Here is a 23,028-nt window from a genome sequence, read left to right on the forward strand (position 1 = left end):
CCTGTAGTCCCAGCTACTCGGGAGGCTGAGGCAGGAGAATGGCGTGAACCCGGGAGGCGGAGCTTGCAGTGAGCTGAGATCCGGCCACTGCACTCCAGCCTGGGTGACAGAGCGAGACTCCGTCTCAAAAAAAAAAAAAAAAAAAAAAGTGGTACTTGGCCAATTGGTTTTAATTAAGTTGGATGTTTTATAGTTCATTTTCACAGTGTTAGAGATTCTTTAGGAGATAGCAGGTAGACAATATTGAACCATTTTGAGATCTCTTTCCTTCTGAAATTTGAGTGGATGGCTCCTGTTTTTTAAACTTGCTTTTCATGATTGAGAAACAGTTACTATACTAAACTGGCTGCCCAGTTCTAGGTTGATACAGTTATTGTGTTACAGAGTTTCTGTTTGGCAGCTTACTCAAGGAAGACATGATTTGGGAGGCCTCATCTGTTTCACAAAAGGACTTCTGAAGGCCGGGCGCGGTGGCTCAAGCCTGTAATCCCAGCACTTTGGGAGGCCGAGACGGGCGGATCACGAGGTCAGGAGATCGAGACCATCCTGGCTAACACGGTGAAACCCCGTCTCTATTAAGAAATACAAAAAACTAGCCGGGCGAGGTGGCGGGCGCCTGTAGTCCCAGCTACTCGGGAGGCTGAGGCCGGAGAATGGCGTGAACCCGGGAGGCGGAGCTTGCAGTGAGCTGAGATCCGGCCACTGCACCCCAGCCTGGGCGACAGAGCGAGACTCCGTCTCAAAAAAAGGACTTCTGTGTGTTCCCTTTCATCTAGGGGATACAGGAGCTTTTTACATCTTCTACATTGGGAGGAGGAGCCTGTAAATCTGAAGCAGAAGGTCATGGTCATTCTGGAATTTTTTGAATGTTTTTGTCAGCATTTTCCCTTCATAAATTGTGATAGCTTATTCTAGAGGAATTAGAAAACATAGATAAAAAAGTGTAAGGAATTTGAAAATCACTTGTTCAACCATTATTCGAAAATCATATAGACATTTGTCTTACCACCTTCTGAAAACTTTTACGTATTATATATTTCATTGTATGAATATACTATAATTTATTTAAGCATTTCCCTGTTACTAACCATTTAGGTTGTTTCTAGGCATCTGCTGTTACAAATAATAGTCTCCCAATATCCTTTTGTGTTCATTTTTGTGTACTTAGTATATTTTTTTCTTTTATGAGAAATTTGTTTCACTGGAACTTCTTTCTTTCTTTCTTTTTTTTTTTTTTGAGAGTGCAGTGGCCCTGTCTCAGCTCAGCACAACCTCCACCTCCTAGGTTCAAGTGATTCTCATGCCTCAGCCTCCTGAATAGCTGGGATTACAGGTGCACACCACTATGCCCGGCTAATTTTTTGTATTTTTAGTAGAGACAGTGTTTCACCATATTGGTCAGGCTGGTCTCGTACTCCTGACCTCAAATGAGGCCCTGGCCTCTTTCAAAGTGCTGGGATTACAGGCGTGAGCCACGACACCCTGCCTTAACTAGAATTTCTGAATCAATTTATGTATTGCTGAGTTGGTTCCTGGAAACTTTCAACCATAAACTATGGGCAACTTTTAAAAGCTACAAGTTATTTTATGTAAATATTTACTAGAAGTTTAGGAACAGAAAATACTTACACAAGTGTAATGACCTGACTTCATGGGATATAGGAAGAGCAGGGCTCTGTTTTTAGCCCTGCCGCTCTGAGACCCATGCAAATCCCTCATCCCTCACTTCACATGCTAGTGGGCACCATTTAGAAAAGTTTAGTGTCTGAAGAAACTGAAACCAAGGAGACTGTATAAAGTTAAAATGTTGCTAATTTAATATGAGGCTGTTGAAATAAAAAAAAAAAAATTATTAGTAGTTTTTCCACTCTTTGATATTCTTTCTCTTAGGTAATTTCGAATGCCAAGAACACAGTCCAAGGATTTAAAAGATTCCATGGCCGAGCATTCTCTGATCCATTTGTGGAGGCAGAAAAATCTAACCTTGCATATGATATTGTGCAGTTGCCCACAGGATTAACAGGTATAAAGGTAAGGTTGTCAAGTTAATGCCTTATAATTAAAATGCAGTATTATATTTTATCAGTTCAATATCTATCTGTACCTTTCTGATGTCAGATTGTAGTGAAAATGATTACAGATGCTTAGGAAAAGTGTTTTTCTGGTGAAGACTATTTGACATTTTTTGAATGATCTGGATTTTGGTTGGGAGCCGTGGGTGGTGCTCTTAATATGGGTTGGATGCCTGGATAGTGATGATTTGAAGTTAATACTGCCATTGCTGCTTGTTTTGCTCACTGATGCGCAGTGGCCTTTTTAGCGTGATTTTTGGGAATGACTTCTGGAAGAGTAGGCAAAGGAATCACAGTTTTTTTTTTTTGTTTGAGATGGACTCTCGCTCTGTCACCCAGGCTGGTGGGCAATGGCGTGATCCTGGCTCACGCCTCCTGGGTTCAAGTGATTCTTCTGCCTCAGCCTACCAAGTAGCTGGGATTACAGGCGTGTAATCCCTCTGCCTCCTGGGTTCAAGTGTTTCTCCTGCCTCAGCCTACCAAATAGCTGGGATTATAGGCGCGTGCCACCACACTTGGGTAATTTTTCGCATCTTTAGTAGAGATGGGGTTTCACCGTGTTGGCCAGGTTAGTCTCGAACTCCTGACCTTGTGATTTGCCGACCTCGGCCTCCCAAAATGTTGGGATTACAGGTGTGAGCCCTGCGCCCGGCAGGAATCACAGTTTTAAGTCACTAGCAAATAGATGGACATACTCTTGGATATAGGACTTAATTTAGAAAGAGATGTTCTTCTGGGGAAAAGTGAGTTTGGTCTTTATCTCTGGTACATCTAGTGGAGTCTCTGTGAAGTATGCAGTGAACTGATCACAGAAAAGAGGTAAGAGGCTGGGAGATGGATAGGGTGGACACATTTGCCTTTCTTGTACTCAGAGGTAGTAAGAGGAATCCACAAGAGGGGAGTAGGGGCGTGATTGGCTTTCCAGGCAGGTGAGTTTATGGCGATATTTGGTTTTGGAGACCAAGAATCAGGAGAACAGGCTGGAAAGCCAGGAGATGTTGAGAACCATGAGAAGAAGGTAGTCTGCTGTTGCAGTGTAGCCGTTAATTTAGTTGTATTTAGAAGTGAAAAATTCTGAAAACTAAAGAATGATGACTGGGTTTACTTAAAATATCTGTGGTAATTAAGGACAGTTTGAATGGGATAGTAAAAGATGAAGCTGAAGCACAGGAAAGAGAAAGGGGTTAAAAAGGGAGGTGAAGGAATGGGCAGTACTTACTAGTTACAAAAGAAATAGGATAAGTATTGGCAGATTTAGTCATAAGCATTGCAAGAACCAAAGAAGAAAAAGACTAGGAAGAAGATTTGGGAAACAAGTAGATGCAAGTCTAAAAGTGGAGGAATTGACCTCAGAATTAGGCAAATAGCAGGGAAGAAAGAGATAATTTAGAAAGGGCACCAGGAGGGATATTTCCCTATCTTTATCATGCAGTATAGTAAGAGCTGTTCAATTCTAAACCAGAATAAACTGTGGTTGGGTTGGGGAGTGAGAAGGTGGCACGCAAGCTGAGTTAGGGCAGCAGCTAAAAGAAGAGAGCAACATGTTCTATTCTGGATTGTAATTGGGGAATATGGGCATGTGGGATGGGATGGGATTATTTTAGGCAGTCTTTCAACATTTAAAATTCATAACTGTTACCAAAGTTGCAGACTTTTATCTGGAATAGGGCTTTATCTTGAAGCTTTGTTCATTCATTATTGTTACTTATTTTATTTTATTTTTTGAGACAATCTCGCTGTGTCGCCTAGGCTGGAATGCAGTGGCAAGATCTAGGTTTACTGCAGTCTCCGCCTCCTGGGATCAAGCTATTCTCATGCTTCAGTCTCCCTGGTAGCTGGGATTACAGGCATGGATCATCACACCCAGCTAATTTTTTGTGTTTTTAGTAGAGAGGGGGTTTCACCATGTTGGCCAGGCTGGTCTTGAACTCCTGACCTCAAGTGATTTGCCCGCCTCAGCCTCCCAAAATGCTGGGACTACAGGTGTAAGCCACTGCACCCAGCCTATCTTTTATTATTTAATTCAACCAGTATTTATTGTGCCAGGTCTTGTTCTAGGTGCTGGAGCTATGGCAGTGAACAGTCAGACAAATGCATGTCCTCATATTAGATTGAATCCTAATTGTGGAGATGGATAATAAACAGTAAACACATTAAAATATACATAGTATGTCAGATAGTAAAATAGTTTCTACCAGCAGCCTCTTTATGGAGGGACAGTGTGGGTTATGGTGAGCTACACTGATTTGCCTTTGCAAAGGAACTTTTCTTAAGATTTGTCGTTTTACATTGTGGTCCTTCATCTCCAAGTATCGTGTTTGGTTGAAAGCTAAAATAGTCTAGGTGTGGTGGCTCATGCCTGTAATTCCAGCACTTGGGGAGGCCGAGGCAGGAGGATTGCTTGAAGCCAGGAGTTTTGAGACCAGCATCGGCAACAAAGCAAGAACCCTGTCTCTACAAGGAAAAAAAAAAAAAAATTAGCTAGGTGTGATGATGTGCGCTTTTGCTCCCTGCTACTTGGGAGGCTGAGGCAGGAGGATTGCTTAAACCCGGGAAGTTAAGTCTCCAGTGAGCTGTGATCATGCCACTGCACTCCAGAGAGAGAGAGAGAGTGACAGAGAGAGACCCTGCCTCCAAAAAAAAAAAAACTAAAAGTGACCTTCAAGGTATAACTTGCAAAACTAGCTTTTTTTCAACCCCCTCTTGAGATAATGTTGTGTTGATAATGGGAGGCATTATTCATTTTAGCTTTTAGGACTAGGACATGAAGAAGTAAATACAATAAGTCTAAGCCTGTTTGTTGTTTTTGTTGTTTTCTTGCAGGTGACATATATGGAGGAAGAGCGAAATTTTACCACTGAGCAAGTGACTGCTATGCTTTTGTCTAAACTGAAGGAGACAGCCGAAAGTGTGCTTAAGAAGCCTGTAGTTGACTGTGTTGTTTCGGTGAGTTTGATCCCTATACATTATTGGGAATTTGCATGAAGAAGCAGAGAGAAGAAAGCTGCTAATTTCAAGTAAAGTTTTTTGTCTCAGGTTGTAATGGTTATTTAAAAAATTTGTCAGGCTGGGCGCAGTGGCTCACGCTTGTAATCCCAGCACTTTGGGAGGCCGAGGTGGGTGGATCACCTGAGGTCAGGAGTTTGAGACCAGCCTGGCCAACATGGTGAAACCCTATGTCTACTAAAAATACAAAAATTAGCTGGGTGTGGTGGTGGGCACCTGTAATCCCAGCTACTTGGGAGGCTGAGGCAGGAGAATTGCTTGAACCTGGGAAGCTGAGGTTGCAGTGAACCGAGATGGTGCCATTGCACTTCGGCCTGGGTGACAAGAGCGAAACTCTGTCTCAAAGAAAAAAAAAATTATGAAACTAGTCTTCATTTTCTTACTCTCTTCTGCTGCTTAGCTTTTGCTCAGGCCTCCTTTGTTATTCTGCCTATTTAAATCTCTTCTGTTCTTCAAGGTACATTCATCTCAGCCTGCCCACTTCTTCCTGGATTTTTTTCACCACCTAGCATAGTGCCTAGCATAGCACAGGGTAGTCACTCATTTGTTGAATTAGTTGAATACCCCCAATTGTAAATGGCACTTGTTCTCTATTTGTATTTGCTGTTGGTATCTAGCATTAAAGACAAAGGCAAGGGCTGTGCTTGGTGGTTTAATCCCAGCACTGTGGGAGGCGAGGGCAGGAGGATCGTTGGAGACAATCCTGGGCAACATGATGAGATCCCTGTCTTTACAAAAAAAAAAAAAAAAAAAAAAAGGCATGGTGGCGCATATCTGTAGTCCCAGCTACTTGGGAGGCTCATTCGAGCCCAGGAGTTTGAGGCTGCAGTGAGCTGTGATCACACCACCGCATTCTCGCCTGTACAATAGAGTGAGACCCTGTCTCAAAAAAATTATCCAAAAAACAGAAAGACATGGCAGCAATTGACTTTATCTTTTGCATATCTCTGTTAAGATGAAAGCCTGGCTGCTGTAGCTTTGTGCTTTAGTATGGCGGAATCCTTAGGGACTGTTGAAATATGTATGGTTACGTTGGCTTTGCCACCGAATCTCCTCATTCTGCAATTGTTACCTGATACTTTAGTTTTGTGGCCTCTTTTGTCTTAATGTTGGTGCATTGATTGGCAAAGCATGGACTGTTAGGTGGCTTTTTCACCCCAGAGTCTGTTGCCTGACGGATTCCTTGGTCCTTGGTTATTGTAAAGTAGAATTGACATTTGTCAGAAAGAATTGGATTATAGTTGTGTACACCATTCTGGGAATGGGCTTTATTCTTTATAGAAGAATAAAAATGCTGTGTTCCTTTAAAAAACTCAGATTCAGTGACCTTGATTCCCCAGTGGCTGATACACCAGATGCTGTATTTCTTAGATGTTTCCTACCTTTCCTCGCCTCTCCATTGGTCTCCCAGATTTGTTTCCATTCCTCCATCTAGTGCCCCTAGCTTTGCTCCTGCATTACACTCTATGTGGGAGTAAAATATATGTAAAATATTGGAATGCCTAAGTGTCTTTTCTGGTTTTGGGTAAGAGTCATGTTTGGGCGGGGCCTGAAGATCACACTTGAGTTTTGGTAATTTGCTTAGGAGGGTTCACAGGCCCTAGCATATAGCTATTCTCGTTTTTTGGTTTGTGTTTTGTGTTTTTTTTTTTTTTTGAGACGGAGTCTTGCTCTGTCACCCAGGCTGGAGGGCAGTGGCGTGATCTCGGCTTACTGCATGCTCTGCCTCCCAGGTTCACGCCTCAGCCTCCCAAGTAGCTGGGACTACAGGCACCCACCACCATGCCCGGCTAATTTTTTTGTATTTTTAGTAGAGGTGAGGTTTCATCATGTTAGCCAGGATGATCTCGATCTCCTGACCTTGTGAACCGCCCGCCTTGGCCTCCCAAAGTGCTGGGATTACAGGCTTCCCAAAGTGCTGGGATTACAGGCATGAGCCACTGCGCCCGGCCGCATATGGCTATTCTCATGCTAAGATTTATTATAGTGAAGGGATACAAAGCAAAATCAACAAAGGGAAAAGGCACATGAGGCAGAATCTGGAGGAAACCAGGCACAAGCTTCCCAGAGTCAGCATGTGCTTAACTCCAGCAACAGGTTGTAACAATATGGGTGAAATGTCCTCTACCACAGGAGTTCTGCCTGAGCCTGGTCCAGGGTTTTTTTTTTTTTTTTTTTTGAGACTGAGTTTCGCTCTTGTTTCCCAGCTTGGAGTGCAGTGGCATGATCTTGGCTCACTGCAGCTTCCACCTCCCAGGTTCAAGCCTCAGCCTCTAGAGTAGCTGGGATTACAGGCATGTGCCACCACACCCAGCTAGTGGTTTTTTTTTTTTTTTTTTTTGTATTTTTTGTAGAGATGGGGTTTCACCATGTTGGCCAGGCTAGTCTCAAACTCCTGACATGAGGTAATCCACCCACCCCGGCCTCCCAAAGTGCTGGGATTACAAGCAAGAGCCACCGTGCGTGGCTAGTCCAGGGTTTTTATCGGGGGTCAGTCACATTGGTACCCTATACCTAGCATGAACCAAAATTCGAGATTCCCAGAAGGAAAGCCGGTAGTCAGCACAAGCTACATTTTTGTATAAACAGTTTAGGTACAGTGAGCCACTCTTAATCATTTAGGGAAATTTTTTCTGTTGATTTAGTGAACTGTTTGTGAATCAAGATCCTGGATGCCAGGCAAGGACCAACATGCAAGCAGGCGTTTTCTAAGGATAGCAGTTTCTGGCCTCTATATTAACTCTTCTCTGTAGTCACTACTTTAGCTGTTGGTATTTTGGTCTGCCATGTAATCTGTGTATGTAAGGTAATGGTATGGCTATTGTGTATCCTAACGCTAACACTAAATACGCTAACTTTTCCCTACGAGTTTGAAATATTTTCTTGATCATATACAGAATAAATTGTTGTAGGTATTTGATGGTATTCTTGGAATTTACTAACTAAAATTAGAATCTATAATATAGTAAACATTCATTTTTTTTTTTTTTTTTTGTAGGTTCCTTGTTTCTATACTGATGCAGAAAGACGATCAGTGATGGATGCAACACAGATTGCTGGTCTTAATTGCTTGCGATTAATGAATGAAACCACTGCAGGTAAGGAGGACCATTGATTAATTTTTTGACTTGGTTAATATTGAAGATTGTGAAATTTTAAAACTCTAGGGTTTCTTGCTCTTTATTTTGCTTTCAGCATTGCTACTCTTGCTTACCACCTGTGTCATGGTGTTTTTGGACACTGTGTCACTTGTGAAGAATTAATCTGACCAATACTTTTTGTGTACCCTTATAGCATGCATTTTGGTATTTAACCACATGCTTTTTGGGGAAGGAGCACGCTTAGCGTGTGGAACAGTGCTTTCGGTTAAAGATTGGTCTTCTCTTAGACTTGTGGACTGGTAGAGTCAGAGGAGTGGAACATTAAGCAGCATCTCATGGATAGAACATGTGGGGATGTTAAACATAGCATAGGGGTAGAAGAAATCCAGGAAAATATATTTGGAAAATGGGGGAAATGGCTTGGGGAAAATTGTGCTAGAGTCCATTGGCAGCTATAAGGAAGTCTAAGTGAATGTCAGTATTTAACTCTTGGAAGATAATCTTTTTCTTGAATAAATTATATAGTGCTTATAAAGAATTTGATTTCTAAAACATAACACATGTAGTTGCGTTCGTTATACATAAAACCTCTTTTTTCCTGCTTAAATGAATCTTATTTACTTAGATGTTGTTACGTTTAATTTTTGTGTTTTTTCTTCTGTAGTTGCTCTTGCATATGGAATCTATAAGCAAGATCTTCCTGCCTTAGAAGAGAAACCAAGAAATGTAGTTTTTGTAGACATGGGCCACTCTGCTTATCAAGTTTCTGTATGTGCATTTAATAGAGGAAAACTGAAAGTAAGCATGTTTTTCTTTTCCCCAGAAGACTGTGTTACTATATGGTAATTATGAAATTTTGAGAGACAACTATTTTTTCTCATTTTACAATATGGGAAAAATAATGCATACCTTACAGGGTTATTCGGAGGATTTTTTTTCTTTCTTTTTGTTTTTTTTTGAGACAGAGTTTTGCTCTTGTTGCTCAGGCTGGAGTGCAATGGCGTGATCTTGGCTCACTGCAACCTCCACCTCCCGGGTTAAAGCGGTTCTCCTGCCTCAGCCTTCCGAGTAGCTGGGATTACAGGCATGTGCCACCACGCCTGGCTAATTTTGTATTTTTAGTAGAGACGGGGTTTCTCCATGTTGGTCAGGCTGGTCTTGAACTCCTGACCTGAGGTGATCCACCTGCCTTGGCTGAAGTGATCCACCTCCCAAAGTGCTGGAGTTACAGGCATGAGCCACCATGCCCAGCAGGAGGATTTTTTAACATGTAGTTCCTTGGTGAATTTTACACTGGGGATTGAGAGGGTGGTACAGGTGCTCTGTCCTCTTGAGGTTTTGAGTGTTCTGGAAAAGGGGTTTCTTTTGGATTCCAAAACAAACTGGACTGGAAATTATAGATTTCTAGAAAGCCTAAAGTGTAAGCGGTTTTGTACACACAGAAGTATGGAAGGCAAGGGGGGCCAGAGGGTGATCTCTGTCACAGTTGAGTTTGCTGGTTTATGCTAGTTCCACAGTAAGGTATAAAATTCTCTGTCTGTCTAGATGAGTTTATCTAGAATTTGGTGAATAACCAAGGATTTCTCAAGTGTTTGCTTTAATTATTTGAAATGCATATTAAAATACTTGGTGCTGAAGTCTAAATTGAACCCCTTGTATCCATTGGAGATTGGTGGAGAGGGATTACCCCAAACTAAATATTTGGTAATTTTAGAGGCATTTTGAGACTTTATTTGTTATGATCTTGTTTCTTTGAAAAATAGACATTTCCACTTTATATTCTGGTTTATATTGTTTTTAGGTGGTTTTGTTTTTAAATAAAAGGAAAGCGAATCTTTTAGATAATTGAGAAATGAGAGATTTGTGATTTTGCTTTTTTACAGCTATAAGTGGTGGGCCAAATGTAATTCTCAGTGTTTAAACTTTAATCACTAATAGAATTTCTAAGATCTATGCTATGCTTTCATCTTTTTAAACAGAAGACTCTGGTCATAATTTAGCCTGGCTTTGGATCTGAGTGATGTGTATTAGTAGCCATCTGCTTCTGTTTTTCTAAATTGTCCTTCAGTGTCACCTGTTACCTGTCAGTTTTCCAATCCTTTTGATTACTTTTAAATTACAAAAATAATCATTACAAAAATCTCCCCAAATTGGAAAACACTTATGTGTAAAGAAAAGTCTGGGCAACATGGTGAAACCCTGTCTCTACAAAAGTTAGCTGGGTGTGGTGGTGTGCCTGTAGTCCCAGCTACTCTGGAGGCTGAGGTCAGGGGATTGCTTGAGCCCAGAATTTGAGAAGAGCCTGGGCAACATGGCGAAACCCTGTCTCTGCAAAGAAAATACAGAAATTAGCTGGATATGGTGATGTGTGCCTGTAGTCCTAGCTACTTGGGATGCTGAGGTGGGAGGATTGCTTGAGCCTGGATGGTTCAGACTACAGTAAGCTGAGATTGTGCCACTGCACTCCAGCCTGGGCAACAGAGTGAGACCCTGTCTCAAAAAAAAAAAAAAAAAAAAAAAAAAAAAAAAAAAAAAAATAAAAAAAAAGTTACTTACAATCTTACCATTCTTGTTTTTTTTATTTCTAGTTTTCTAAAAAAACAATTGGAGTCACTATATTTAGCTCTGTGTCCTGTCTTTTTTTTTTTTCAGTTTAACATACTAAGAAAATTTCCCCCATGACGTTTAGCATTCTTTGAAGAGTTTGTTTTTACTGGTTTTATTCCTTCATAAGGATGTCATCACTTATTTAGCCTAACTTCTATTACTGAATCTAATTAGATCTAGTTTGCTTCTAATCTGTTAGAGATTTGAAAACGGGTAACCCAGGCTAATTAGACTTCCATGTTAAATAGAAACACATTGCTGTGAGCTAAGGCTGTAACAAATCCTTTGGTAGTAAACTGCAGAGAGTTGAGCCTTTGGTATTACTCAGTTTTGTGATAGTGAGTAGACTAGAAGTATGTACATGATACGTTAGTATATTTTACCTTGGACATGTAACTGCTATTGGGAGTCAGACTGGTGTAGTGGGGAGGGCATGGACTTTGGAATTAAGGAGATTTGGCTTTGAATTCCACTTCTACCACTTAGTAGCTTTGTGAACTGCAGTTTATCTCATCTGTCTAGGTCTGTAGCATTATCTGTAAATTGGGGATTATAGTACCTATTTTTACAGTGTGGTCGTAATAAGGATTAACTGATATATACATTGCCTTGTTTTAACCTTAATGTAACCCTCCCTCTTTTTTTTTTTTTAAAATAAGCAACTTACCAGGTAAATATATATCCATCTGTTTCAGAATTGATTGGTTCATTGTTAGATTAATTCTCATTTTTTCCCTGAGGTTCTGGCCACTGCATTTGACCCAACATTGGGAGGTAGAAAATTTGATGAAGTGTTAGTAAATCACTTCTGTGAAGAATTTGGGAAGAAATACAAGCTAGACATTAAGTCCAAAATCCGTGCATTATTACGACTCTCTCAGGAGTGTGAGAAACTCAAGAAATTGATGAGTGCAAATGCTTCAGATCTCCCTTTGAGCATTGAATGTTTTATGAATGATGTTGATGTATCTGGAACTATGAATAGGTAAGTATATTACTATTTTGATGTTAAAATATTCAGTGAGTTTTCTCCACATACGTTAACCTTAAATTGACTAATTGTTATTAAAATTTTCATGGGGGTTATATGATAATTTTGGTTCTGTTTTAAAAATTAGAAACCATTCAGGAACCTGCTTTCTATGAAAAGTTGGGTCTGGTTATTCTAATAATGTAGACTAATGTTTTTGTTTTGATTAATTGGATATTCCAACATGTTGGTAGTTCTTTACATATGCATTTGTCATACATGAAATTTCCATAAAATCAGGTCAAAGGGCTATAATGCAGAATTAAATTGAAAAGAATTTACCCAGTGATTAAGAAATTGTTCTTTTTTTTTTGAGAGAGAGTTTTTGCTCTTTTGCCCAGGCTGGAGTGAAGTGGCACGACTTCGGCTCACTCTAACTTCTGCCCCCGGGTTCAAGCGATTCTCCTGCCTCAGCCTCCCGAGTAGTTGGGGTTATAGGTGCCTGCCACCACGCCCAGCTGCTTTTTGTATTTTTAGTAGGGACGGAGTTTTGCCATGGTGGCCAGGCTGGTCTCAAACTCCTGACCTCAGGTGATCCACCCGCCTCAGCCTACCAAAGTGTGAGGATTACCTGTGTGAGCCACTGTGCCCAGCCTGAAATTTTTCTTTTTGAAAGATTGGGTTCACTTGAGGGTGACAGCTCTTTTTGTATAGTGCTGCAAGAATTCTGGGTAATTGACATTTCGGGGTTATCCTCAGAAACACCCGGAGTGTTACTGTTGCCTGGTTCGGTTGCTTGGATGATGGGAGTAAGATGTTCTTTTGACTGTGAACTCTACTGGTAGAATTTAGGCAAGACTGGTGGTGTATTTGGAGACGTGTGCCTGAGCTATCCGTAAAAAAATTGAAATGGTGTTTATTGTTGCCTTGTATCCAAATTTTTAGTCACCTCTCCCCCTACTTGCAAGAGATGGCTTTCGTTTTTGTTAAGCAGCAGTCTTGTGTGTGTGTATGTGTGTTCCATGAAGTCTGGAGGTAAGCCAATATGTTTCAGAAATTGTTAGTGAAATGTTACACGTTTGTAAGAGCTAAGTAGATACTTATTAAGTAGTTCAAATTTTTTAAAAACTGAATTTGCCTGTGTGCTGTTTTTTAAAAATAGTTGTGGCCGGGCATGGTGGCTCACACCTGTAATCCCAGCACTTTGGGAGGCAGAGGCGGGTGGATCACGAGGTCAGGAGATTGAGACCATCCTGGCTAACATGGTGAAACCCCGTCTCTACTAAAAATACAAAACATTAGCTGGGTGTGGTGGCGGGCGCCTGTAGTCCCAACTGCTGGGGAGGCGGAGGCAGAATGGTGTGAACCCGGGAGGTGTAGCTTGCAGTGAGCTGAGATCACACCACTGCACTCCAGCCTGGGTAACAGAGCGAGACTCTGTCTCAAAAAAAATAAAAATAAAAATAGTTGTACTGTGGTGGGGCGTGGTGGCTCACTCCTGTAATCCCAGCACTTTGGGAGGCAGGTGGATCACTTGAGGTCAGGAGTTTGAGACCAGCCTAGCCAACATGGTGAAACTCTGTCTTTACTAAAAATACAGAAACTAGCTGGGTGTGATGGCGGGCGCCTGTAATCCCAGCTACTTGGGAGGCTGAGGCAGGAGAATCGCTTGAACTTGGGAGACAGAGGTTGCAGTGAGCTGAGATCGTGCCATTGTACTCTAGTTTGGGCAACAAAGTGAGACGCTGTCTTCAAAAAAAAAAAAAACCCAAAAAGTTCTACTGTATCTACATCATCAGAATACATAGCTCTTATATATTCTACATTATAATCTTCATTTAGTGTGATTGTTGTTGCTTTTTTGAGACAGGATCTTACTCTGTCACCTAGGCTGGAGTGTAGTGGTGTGATCTTGGCTCACTGCACCCTCTGTTTCCTGGGCTCAAATGATCCTCGTGCCTCAGCCTCCTGAGTAGCTGGGACTACAGGCACATGCCACCACGCCTGGCTAATTTTTGTATTTTTTGTAGAGACAGGGTTTCACCATGTCGCCCAGGCTGGTCTTGAACTCCTGGACTCAAGTGATCTGCCTGCCTCAGCCTCCCAAAGTGCTGGGGTTACAGGTGTGAGATAACCGTGCCTTTTAGTCTTTAACATTCACCTTTGTTTAAATTGATGAAACCGGATTTTTTGACAGCATATTTCTTTTAATTAATGGTTTCTTCACTTAAAAAAAACTTGAGGTGAAATTCACGTACCATAAAATAAAGCATTTTAAAGTAAACAATTCACTGGAATTTAGTACATTTACAGGGTTGTGCAGTGGCCACCTCTGTGTAATGGAAAAACATTTTCGTCACCCCAGAATAAAACTTCATACCCAGTAGGTGATTATTTCTTGTTTTCCCTTACCTCTGGTCCCTGGTGATCAACAGCCTGTTTTCTGTTTCTGTGGATTTATATATTCTGTATTTTTTATATAAGCGGAGTCATGTAATATGTGTCTGACTTCTTTTGTTCTAACTTCTCAGTGTAATGTTTTTGAGGTTCATCCACATTCTGTATCAGTACTTAATTTTTTTTTTTTTTTTTTGGGCAGATGTTATTTTCTTGTATGGATAATACCACAGTTTATTCATCCATTCGTTTGCTGATGAACATTTGGGTTTCTACTTTTTAGCTATTGTGAATAGTGCTGTGGACATTTTTGAACAAGTACGTGTTTTCGGGTCTTTTGCATATATACCTAGGAGTGGAATTGCTGGCTTATACAGCAGTTCTATGTTTAACTTTTTGAGGAATCTCCAAACTGTATTTCTCAGTGATTACCCCACCAGCGCTGTACTGGGTTTCAGTTTCTCCACATCTTTGTCAGCACTTATTTTCAATTTTTTGGATTATTTTAGTAGATTACTAGTAGCTTTGTGTTAATTCATTGTTTTGATGTTGGAAGTGCATTCTCCTGCAGATTCCTAAGGGATAGCACATGTGAATAGCGTTCCTTAAGTTCTTGCATGTTGATGACAATTTGCCATGTTTATACTTAAAAGTCACTGTAGTTGGATAGAACCTTCTTAGCTTTTCTTATCTTGTTGAGTGTCTTAAATGCAGAAACAATCTATTTTTTTTTTTCTTTTTTTTTGAGACAGAGTTGCACTGTCACCCAGGCTGGAGTGCAGTGGCACGATCTCGGCTCACTGCAAGCTCTGCCTCCCGGGTTCACGCCGTTCTCCTGCCTCAGCTTCCCGAGTAGCTGGGACTACAGGCGCCTGCCACCAGGCCCGGCTAATTTTTTGTATTTTTAGTGAGATGGGGTTTCACCGTGTTAGCCAGGATGGTCTCGATCTCCTGACCTTGTGATCCGCCCGCCTCAGCCTCCCAAAGTGTTGGAATTACAGGTGTGAGCCACCGCGTTCAGCCAGTAACAATCTATTTTCTTTTGGTGTATAACATTGCTGTCAAAGTGTGACAGCATAGTTTTTAGATATTTGTCACTTGTTCTTTTTGCTTAGATGCCCAAATGTTTTTGATTTTTTTTTTTTCTTGAAAGTCCATTTGGGTGTGGTGGCGCACACCTGTAATCCTAGCACTTTGGGACGTTGAGGCAGGTGGATGGCTTGAGCTCAGGAGTTTGAGGCCAGCTTGGGCAACATGGCAAAACCTCATCTCTACTAAAAATACAAAAAAATAGCCTGATGTGGTGGCATTCGCTTGTAGTCCTGGCTACTTGGGAGGCGGAGGTGGGAGGATGACCTGAGCTCAGTAAGTTGAGGCTGCAGCGAACCATGATCATACCACATTGCACTCCAGCCAGGATAATGAGAGTGAGACCCTGTCTCAAAAAGAAAAAAAGAGAAAGCTCAATAATTTTACTACAGTATGTTTTGATGTTGATTATTTTGCATCAGTTTTTTTCCAGGTACGTAGTGTGCCTTTTTGTTACATAGTTTGACATTACAAATCTAAGTTTAATTAAATTTTCTTAAGTTTTCTTGAATTATATTATCTGTTGTAGTGTTGTGGTTTTCTTTTTTGGGAATTCCTACATAATTATGTTGCATCTTCCTTGCCTGTCTTACTAGGTTTTTCTGATTCTGATTTGTTCTTTCATTTCCTGTATCACTTTCATTGAGATATAATTCACATTCCATAAAACCTTACTATTTTAAAGTGTACAATTCCAAGGTTGTGCAACTGTGACCACTGTTTAATTCTAGAATGTTTTTATCACCCCAAAAAGAAACCTTGTACCCATTAGCATTTACTCTCCATTTCCCTCCGTACCCTAGGCAATTACCAGTATGTTTCCTGTCTCTATAGATTTGCCTGTTCCTTTTTTTTTTTGGAGACAGAGTCTCAGTAGGTCACCCAGGCTGGAGTGTAGTGGTATGATCTCGGCTTGCTTCATCCTCTGCCTCCTGGGTTCAAATGATTCTTATGCTTCAGCCTCCTGAGTAGCTGGAATTACAAGTGTTCGCCACCACACCCAGCTAATTTTTGTATTTTTAGTAGAGATGGGGTTTCGTCATGTTGGCCAGGCTGGTCTCGAACTCCTGACCTCAAGTCATCCACCCGCCTCTGCCTCTCAAAGTGCAGGGTTTATAAGTGTGAGTTCCTCTTTTGTTTTTGTGAAATGTTTTAAAAATGTGGCTTAACTTTCTGAGATGTTTTCCCTCCCTCTTATCTTCTTGTATGTTTACTGTGTTGTCCTGCTTAGTTTGGATTTTTTAATCAGTAGTTTTTCTTCAGTGTAGTTCTTTTTTCTTTGAAGGTAACTTTAGGTTGGGCTCAGTTTGCTGTGGTCCCTGAATACCTCGTTTTAGGGCCTTTTATACTTGTTTTGAAACATGCCAACCCCTGCTGATTTCAGCTTCTGTTTTCAGTTTGGCCCTCTGAGTTAGGTTATTCTGGAGTTTTCAGGCCAATTATATACCCTTTTGTTTCCTTCTGTTTATTTTGCACAGAGCTGGTACTGTGGGTGGTTTGTCTCTGCCTATATGTATTTTGAGGTTTGTGGGCATATGTCGTTACCTAATTTTGTTGTAGGATTGTTTAATCCCAGGAGATGGAGGCTGTAGTGAGCCATGATTATGCCACTGCACTCCAACCTGGGCGACAGAGGGAAACCCTCTCAAAAACAAAACCAAAAAAATCCGCATCAAATTATCACATTATTCAGCAATTGTATTTCTAGATACATATTCAAGAGAAATGGAAACACATGTCCACAGAAAAACTCATATGTGAATGTTCATTGCACTACTCATAATAGCCAAAAAGTGGAAACAACCCAAATGTTCATCAACTGATGAAGTGGGTAAAGAAAACATGCTCTGTCCATACAATGGGATGTTTTTGGCAATTGAAAAAAATGTAATACAAATACATACTAAAACATGGATGAACATTGAAAAGTTCGTGCTAATGAAAGAAGTCACAAAAGGCCACATTTTGTATGATTCCATTTATATGAAATGCCCAGAATTGGCAAATCTATAGACAGAAAGTAGATTTAGTGGTTACCTAGGGCTATGGGAGTTGAGGAAAGTAACAGTTAAGGGGGATGAAAATGTTCTTTTTTAGACTGAAAATGTTTCAAAATTGATTGTGGCAATGATTGCACAATGTTGTATATATGAAGTCACTGAATTGTATACTTTAAGAATATTTTTGTACCAAAACCTCATGCCCAAAAGTCAATAATTACATCTTTATTTTTATCTTTTTGATTTTATTTATTTCTTTTTGAGGCAAGTTCTCACTTTGTCATGCAACGTGTAGTGCAGTGGTACCATCTTAGCTCACTGCAGCCTCAATCTCTCAGGTTCTAGAGATCCTCCCACCTCAGCCCTCCAAGTAGATGGGAGTATAGGTGTTCACCGACATGCCTGGCTAATTTTTGTGTTTTTTGTAGAGGCAGGATTTTGCCATATTGCTCAGGCTGGTCTCAAATTCCTGAGCGTAGCCACCCTTCACCTGATTACAGGTGTGAGCCACCTCACCCGGATGGGAATTACATACTTTAAATGGGTAATTCTATAGCATGTAAATTGTATTGCAATTAAACTTTTTAAAAAGAAACTATCAGAAAACCTCTACCGTCCAGGCGCGGCGGCTCACGCCTGTAATCCCAGCACTTTGGTATACCGAGGTGGGTGGATCACCTGAGGTCAGGAGTTTGAGACCAGCCTGGCCAACATGGTGAAACCCCATCTCTTCTAAAAATACAAAAATTAGCTGGGTGTGGTGGTGGGCACCTGTAATCCCAGCTACTCGGGAGGCTGAGGCAGGAGAATTACTTGAATCCAGGTGGCGGAGGCTGCAATGAGCCGAGATAGTGCCTCTCTGCTCCAGCCTGGGTGACAGAGGAAGACTCTGTCTCAAAAAAATACCAAAAAAAAAAAAACCAAAACCAAAACCAAAAAACCCCCCAAAACACAAAAATTACCCGAGCTTGGTGGTGTGCACCTGTAGTCTCAGCTACTCGGGAACCTGAGGTGGGAGAATCGCTTGAACCTGGGAGGTGGAGGTAGCAGTGAGCTGAGGTCGTGCCACTGCACTCCAGCCTGGGTGACAGAGTGAGACTCCGTCTCAAAAAAACAAAACGAAACAACAACAACAACAAAAACCTCTACTGCTGTTGCTGTCTTCTTACAGTCTTTTCCTTTGCTTTTCACAATTTTGATTTCAGATATTTTCAGACATGAAACAAAGTTGGAAGAATTTTACAGTGAATGTCCTTATGTCACCACTTAGGTTCTACTGCTAACATTTACTGTACTTGTTTTATTACATGTTTGTTCATGTATCCTATAAAGCCATCAATTTTTAATTATTATTATTATTTTTTGAGATGGAGTTTTGTTGTTGTTGCCCAGGCTGGAGTGCAATGGTACGGTTTCAGCTCACTGCAACCTCCGCCTCCCGGGTTCAAGCGATTCTCCTGCCTCAGCTTCCCAAGTAGCTGGGATTACAGGCATGCACCACCACGCCCAGCTAATTTTGCATTTTTTGTAAAGATGGGGTTTCTCCATGTTGGTTAGGCTGGTCTCGAACTCCCAGCCTCAGGTGATCCGCCCACCTCAGCCTCCCGACGTGCTGGGATTACAGGTGTGAGCCACTGCGTGGCCTGGCCTCAATTTTGTTTTTAACATATCTCAAAGTAAATTGCATCTGTGTACTTCTTCCAGAAACTTAAATTGCGGACATTATAAATGTAGACTTCTCCTCAAATACTAAAGTTTGCATATTGACCAGAATTCGTTGTTTTTGGATATATTTTTATATAATGACACACTCAAGTTTTAAGTGCTTATATGCTGAGTTTCAACATACACATATCTTTGTAACTAATGCCTTTATTATGAAATAGACCATTATGTTGGAATGTTTCCTCAGGCTTCTGTAACCACTGATGTGCTTTTTGTATTTTTCAGTCTGTAGATTAAGTTTGCCAATTCTGTAACTTCTTTTTTTTTTTTTTTTTTTTTTTTTGAGACGGAGTCTCGCTCTGTCGCCCAAGCTGGAGTGCAGTGGCGCGATCCTGGCTCACTGCAAGCTCCGCCTCCTGGGTTCACGCCATTCTCCTGCCTCAGCCTCCCGAGTAGCTGGAACTACAGGCGCCCGCCAGCGCGCCCGGCTCATTTTTTGTATTTTTAGTAGAGACGGGGTTTCACCATGGTCTCGATCTCCTGACCTTGTGATCCGCCCGCCTCGGCCTCCCAAAGTGCTGGGATTACAGGCGTGAGCCACTGCGCCCGGCCAATTCTGTAACTTCTTGTAAGTGGCATCATGTAGTATGTAGTTTTTTGTGTGAGGCATTTTTTTAGTCAGCATAAAATTGAGATTCATTTGTTTGTTCCACGTGCCATTTGTTCTGTATTGCTAACTACTATGCCATTGTAGCTTTGTTGTTATTGATGGACAGTGACTCTTCAGCTTTTTTTTCTATTAGAAGTAAAACAGTTTAAACTTCTAACGTGTAAGAGCTCTGGTTGCTACACATCTCACCAATATTGATGTTAGCAGTCCTTAAGTTTTGCATGCTCTGGTGGGTGTATTCTATACTTTACTATTCTTTTTTTTTTTTTGAGACGGAGTTTCACTCTTTTTGCCAAGGCTGGAGTGCAATGTCGTGATCTTGGCTCACTGCAACCTCTGCCTTCCAGGTTCAAGCGATTCTCCTGCCTCAGTCTCCCAAGTACCTGGGATTACAGGCATGCGCCACCGTGCCCGGCTAATTTTGTATTTTTAGTAGAGACGGGGTTTCTCCATGTTGGTCAGGCTGGTCTCAAACTCCCGACCTGAGGTGATCTACCTGCCTTGGCCTCCCAAAGGGCTGAGATTACAGGCGTGAGCCACCGCGCCCAGCCTACTATTTTTTGTTGAGATGTAATTTAATAAAGTCACCTCCTTTTCCCCTTTTTTTGGAGAAAGGATCCTTGTTGCCCAGGCTGGAGTGCCATGGCTTGATCATGGCTCACCGTAGCGCCATGGCTTGATCATGGCTCACTGTAGCCTCGTCCGGGTGATCCTCCTGCCTCAGCTTCCTGGATAGCTGACACTACAGGTGTGCGCCACCATGCCCGGCTAATTTCTTGTATGTTTTATAGAGATGGGGTTTTGCTGTGTTGTCCAGGCTGGTCTTGTACTCCTGGTTGAGCTCAAGCCTTAGCTTCCTGATGTGTTGGGACTACAGGCGTGAGCCACTGCACCCAACTAGAAGTCACCTTTTTAACATGTGTAATTCAGTGATTTAAAAAAAAAGAATTTTTTGTGTGTGTGTGTGTTTTCATAGAGCTCAGCGGCCATCATCACAACTAAATTTTAGAACATTTTCATTACATCTTAAACCCTAAATGAGTGAGCAATCAGGCTGTGAAAAGACATGGAGGAACCTTAAATGCATATTGCCAAGTAAAAGAAGCCAATTTGAAAAATCTGCATATGCTGTTGGATTCCAACTATATGACATTTTAGAAAAGGCAAAACTATGCAGACGACCGGGTGCGATGGCTCATGCCCGTAATCCCAGCACTTTGGGAGGCTGAGGCGGGTGAATCACTTGAGGTCAGGGGTTCAAGACCACCCTCACCAATATGGTGAACTCCCATTTCTACTAAAAAAAAAAAAAAAAGAAAAAAAAGCCGGGTGTGGTGGTGCATGCCTGAAATCCCAGCTACTGAGGGGGCTGAGGCAGGAGAATTGCTTGAACCCGAGAGGTGGAGGTTGCAGTGAGCTGGGATTGCACCACTGCACTCCATCCTGGGCAACAAGATTGAAACTCCATCTGAAAAAAACCCCAACCCCTACTCACCAAAAAAAAAAAAAAAAGACTAGGCAGACAATAAAACAGTTAGTTACCTGGAGTTTGGAGCAGGGAGGGATGAATAGTTGGAGCACAGGGGAGTTTTAGGGCAGTGAAATTGTTCTGTATGTTACTGAAGTGGTGAATACTTACACATTGTTAAAACTCACAAAACACTAATAGAAACTATCATATTTATCACCATTGACTCATTAATTGTAACAAATGTATCTTACTAATGCAAGATGTTAATAGAGGAACTGGGCTGGGGCTGAGGAGGAGATATATGGAGATTCTTGTCATGTTCGTTTCTCTGTAAACCTAAAACACCTAAAAATGTATATTAATATAAAAGAAAGAGACATGGTTGTGCATGCCTGTAGACTCAGCTACTTGGGAGGCTAAGGTGGGAAAATCACCTGAGCCTGGGAGCTCACTGAGGTTGCAGTGAGAGTGAGCCAAGATTGTGCCACTGCACTCCAGTCTGGGCAATAGAGTGAGACCCTGTCTCAAAAAAAAAAAAAAAAGAAAAGAAAAACCCTGTACTCATTAGCTGTCCTTCCCATCTCTTCTTCTTCCCTTTAGTCATTGGTAGCCACTCGTCTCCTTTCTCTGGATATACCTATTCTGAATATTTCACATAAATTTGTGTTCTTGTTTGACTTCTTTAACCCAGCATAGTGTTTTCATGTGTTGTAATATGTATCAGTTCCTCTTATTGTATTCATTCATTTGTATTGCTTCATACAGTTGATAGGCATCTGGGTTGTTTCGGCTGCTTGTGAACATTGATATACCAGTTTGGTGTGTGAACATGTGTTTTCTGTTCTTTTGGCTGTATACCTAGAATGGAATTGCTGAATCGTATGCTAACTCTCTAACATCTTGAGGAACTGCCAAACACTTTTCCCAAGTGGCTGCACCATTTTCATTTTCTATTACCTGGGAATGTATGAGGGATCCAGTGTCTCCACATTTTGCCAGCACTTGTTAACTGTTTTTTGTTATAGCCATCTATTCCACATACAAGTGGAATGTGATTTAATATACTGTGTTTTTTTTTGTTTTTGTTTTATGTTTTTTAATAGAGGCAAATTTCTGGAGATGTGCAATGATCTCTTAGCTAGAGTGGAGCCACCACTTCGTAGTGTTTTGGAACAAACCAGTAAGTATTTTTGTGACTGAATTTGTTTGCGTATCTCAGACTCTTTGGAAATTGTTATTTATTATCTTAGCTTTGCAAGCAGCGATACAAATTTTTATTGTGTGAACTAATTCAATAGTATATATTAAGCTTTTTTTTTTTTTTTTTTTTGAGACGGAGTCTCGCTCTGCCGCCCAGGCTGGAGTGCAGTGGCCGGATCTCAGCTCACTGCAAGCTCCGCCTCCCGGGTTCGCGCCATTCTCCTGCCTCAGCCTCCCGAGTAGCTGGGACTACAGGCGCCCGCCACTGCGCCCAGCTAGTTTTTTGTATTTTTTAGTAGAGACGGGGTTTCACCGTGTTAGCCAGGATGGTCTCGATCTCCTGACCTCGTGATCCGCCCGTCTCGGCCTCCCAAAGTGCTGGGATTACAGGCTTGAGCCACCGCGCCCGGCCTATATTAAGCTTTTAAAAAATCTGTATCTTCCCCCTGCCCAAAGTAATCTTTTGAAACGTCTAGGGAAATCTAATAAAAGTTTCGCCAAGACACTGAATTCAGACTGAAAGTTAGATATAAGCCTCACAATTATTTAATGGTGGTAAAAATTGTCTTTTGCGATGCTGATACGGTAGTCTTGTAAACTTTTCTGTCAGTGAATTCTTCCCTAGCTGGATGAGAGCTGCAGCAAAGGGGTAACCACATACTTACTTAATGCTTTAATTTTGTCTCAGGGTAAAAGGTGACTGATTTAGGAGTATATACTAATTTTCCTAAAATCTTTGACAAACCATTTACCTGCACTTCACTGTTGCGTTGATTGCTA

The 23,028-nt window shown here is 41.4% G+C and overlaps 1 protein-coding gene across 4 annotated transcripts in view; it reads left to right on the plus strand.

The window, feature by feature from the left end:
- HSPA4 (heat shock protein family A (Hsp70) member 4) overlaps positions 1-23,028 on the plus strand; it is a 58,181-nt gene that overhangs the window by 16,196 nt on the left and 18,957 nt on the right. For all 4 annotated transcript variants that reach the window (XR_003119798.1, XM_025387418.1, XM_025387419.1 and 1 more), the window contains exons 3-8: positions 1,891-2,031; positions 4,896-5,018; positions 8,077-8,176; positions 8,844-8,977; positions 11,527-11,771; positions 22,152-22,228. Coding sequence is in view for 3 of the 4 variants with exons in the window: in XM_025387418.1 (XP_025243203.1) it covers positions 1,891-2,031; positions 4,896-5,018; positions 8,077-8,176; positions 8,844-8,977; positions 11,527-11,771; positions 22,152-22,228 (820 nt within the window). In the remaining variant the exon portion in view is untranslated. The remainder of the gene's footprint in view (positions 1-1,890; positions 2,032-4,895; positions 5,019-8,076; positions 8,177-8,843; positions 8,978-11,526; positions 11,772-22,151; positions 22,229-23,028) is intronic.

Source organism: Theropithecus gelada, chromosome 6 (assembly GCF_003255815.1).
Source record: "Theropithecus gelada isolate Dixy chromosome 6, Tgel_1.0, whole genome shotgun sequence".
Classification (NCBI taxonomy): Eukaryota; Metazoa; Chordata; class Mammalia; order Primates; family Cercopithecidae; genus Theropithecus; species Theropithecus gelada.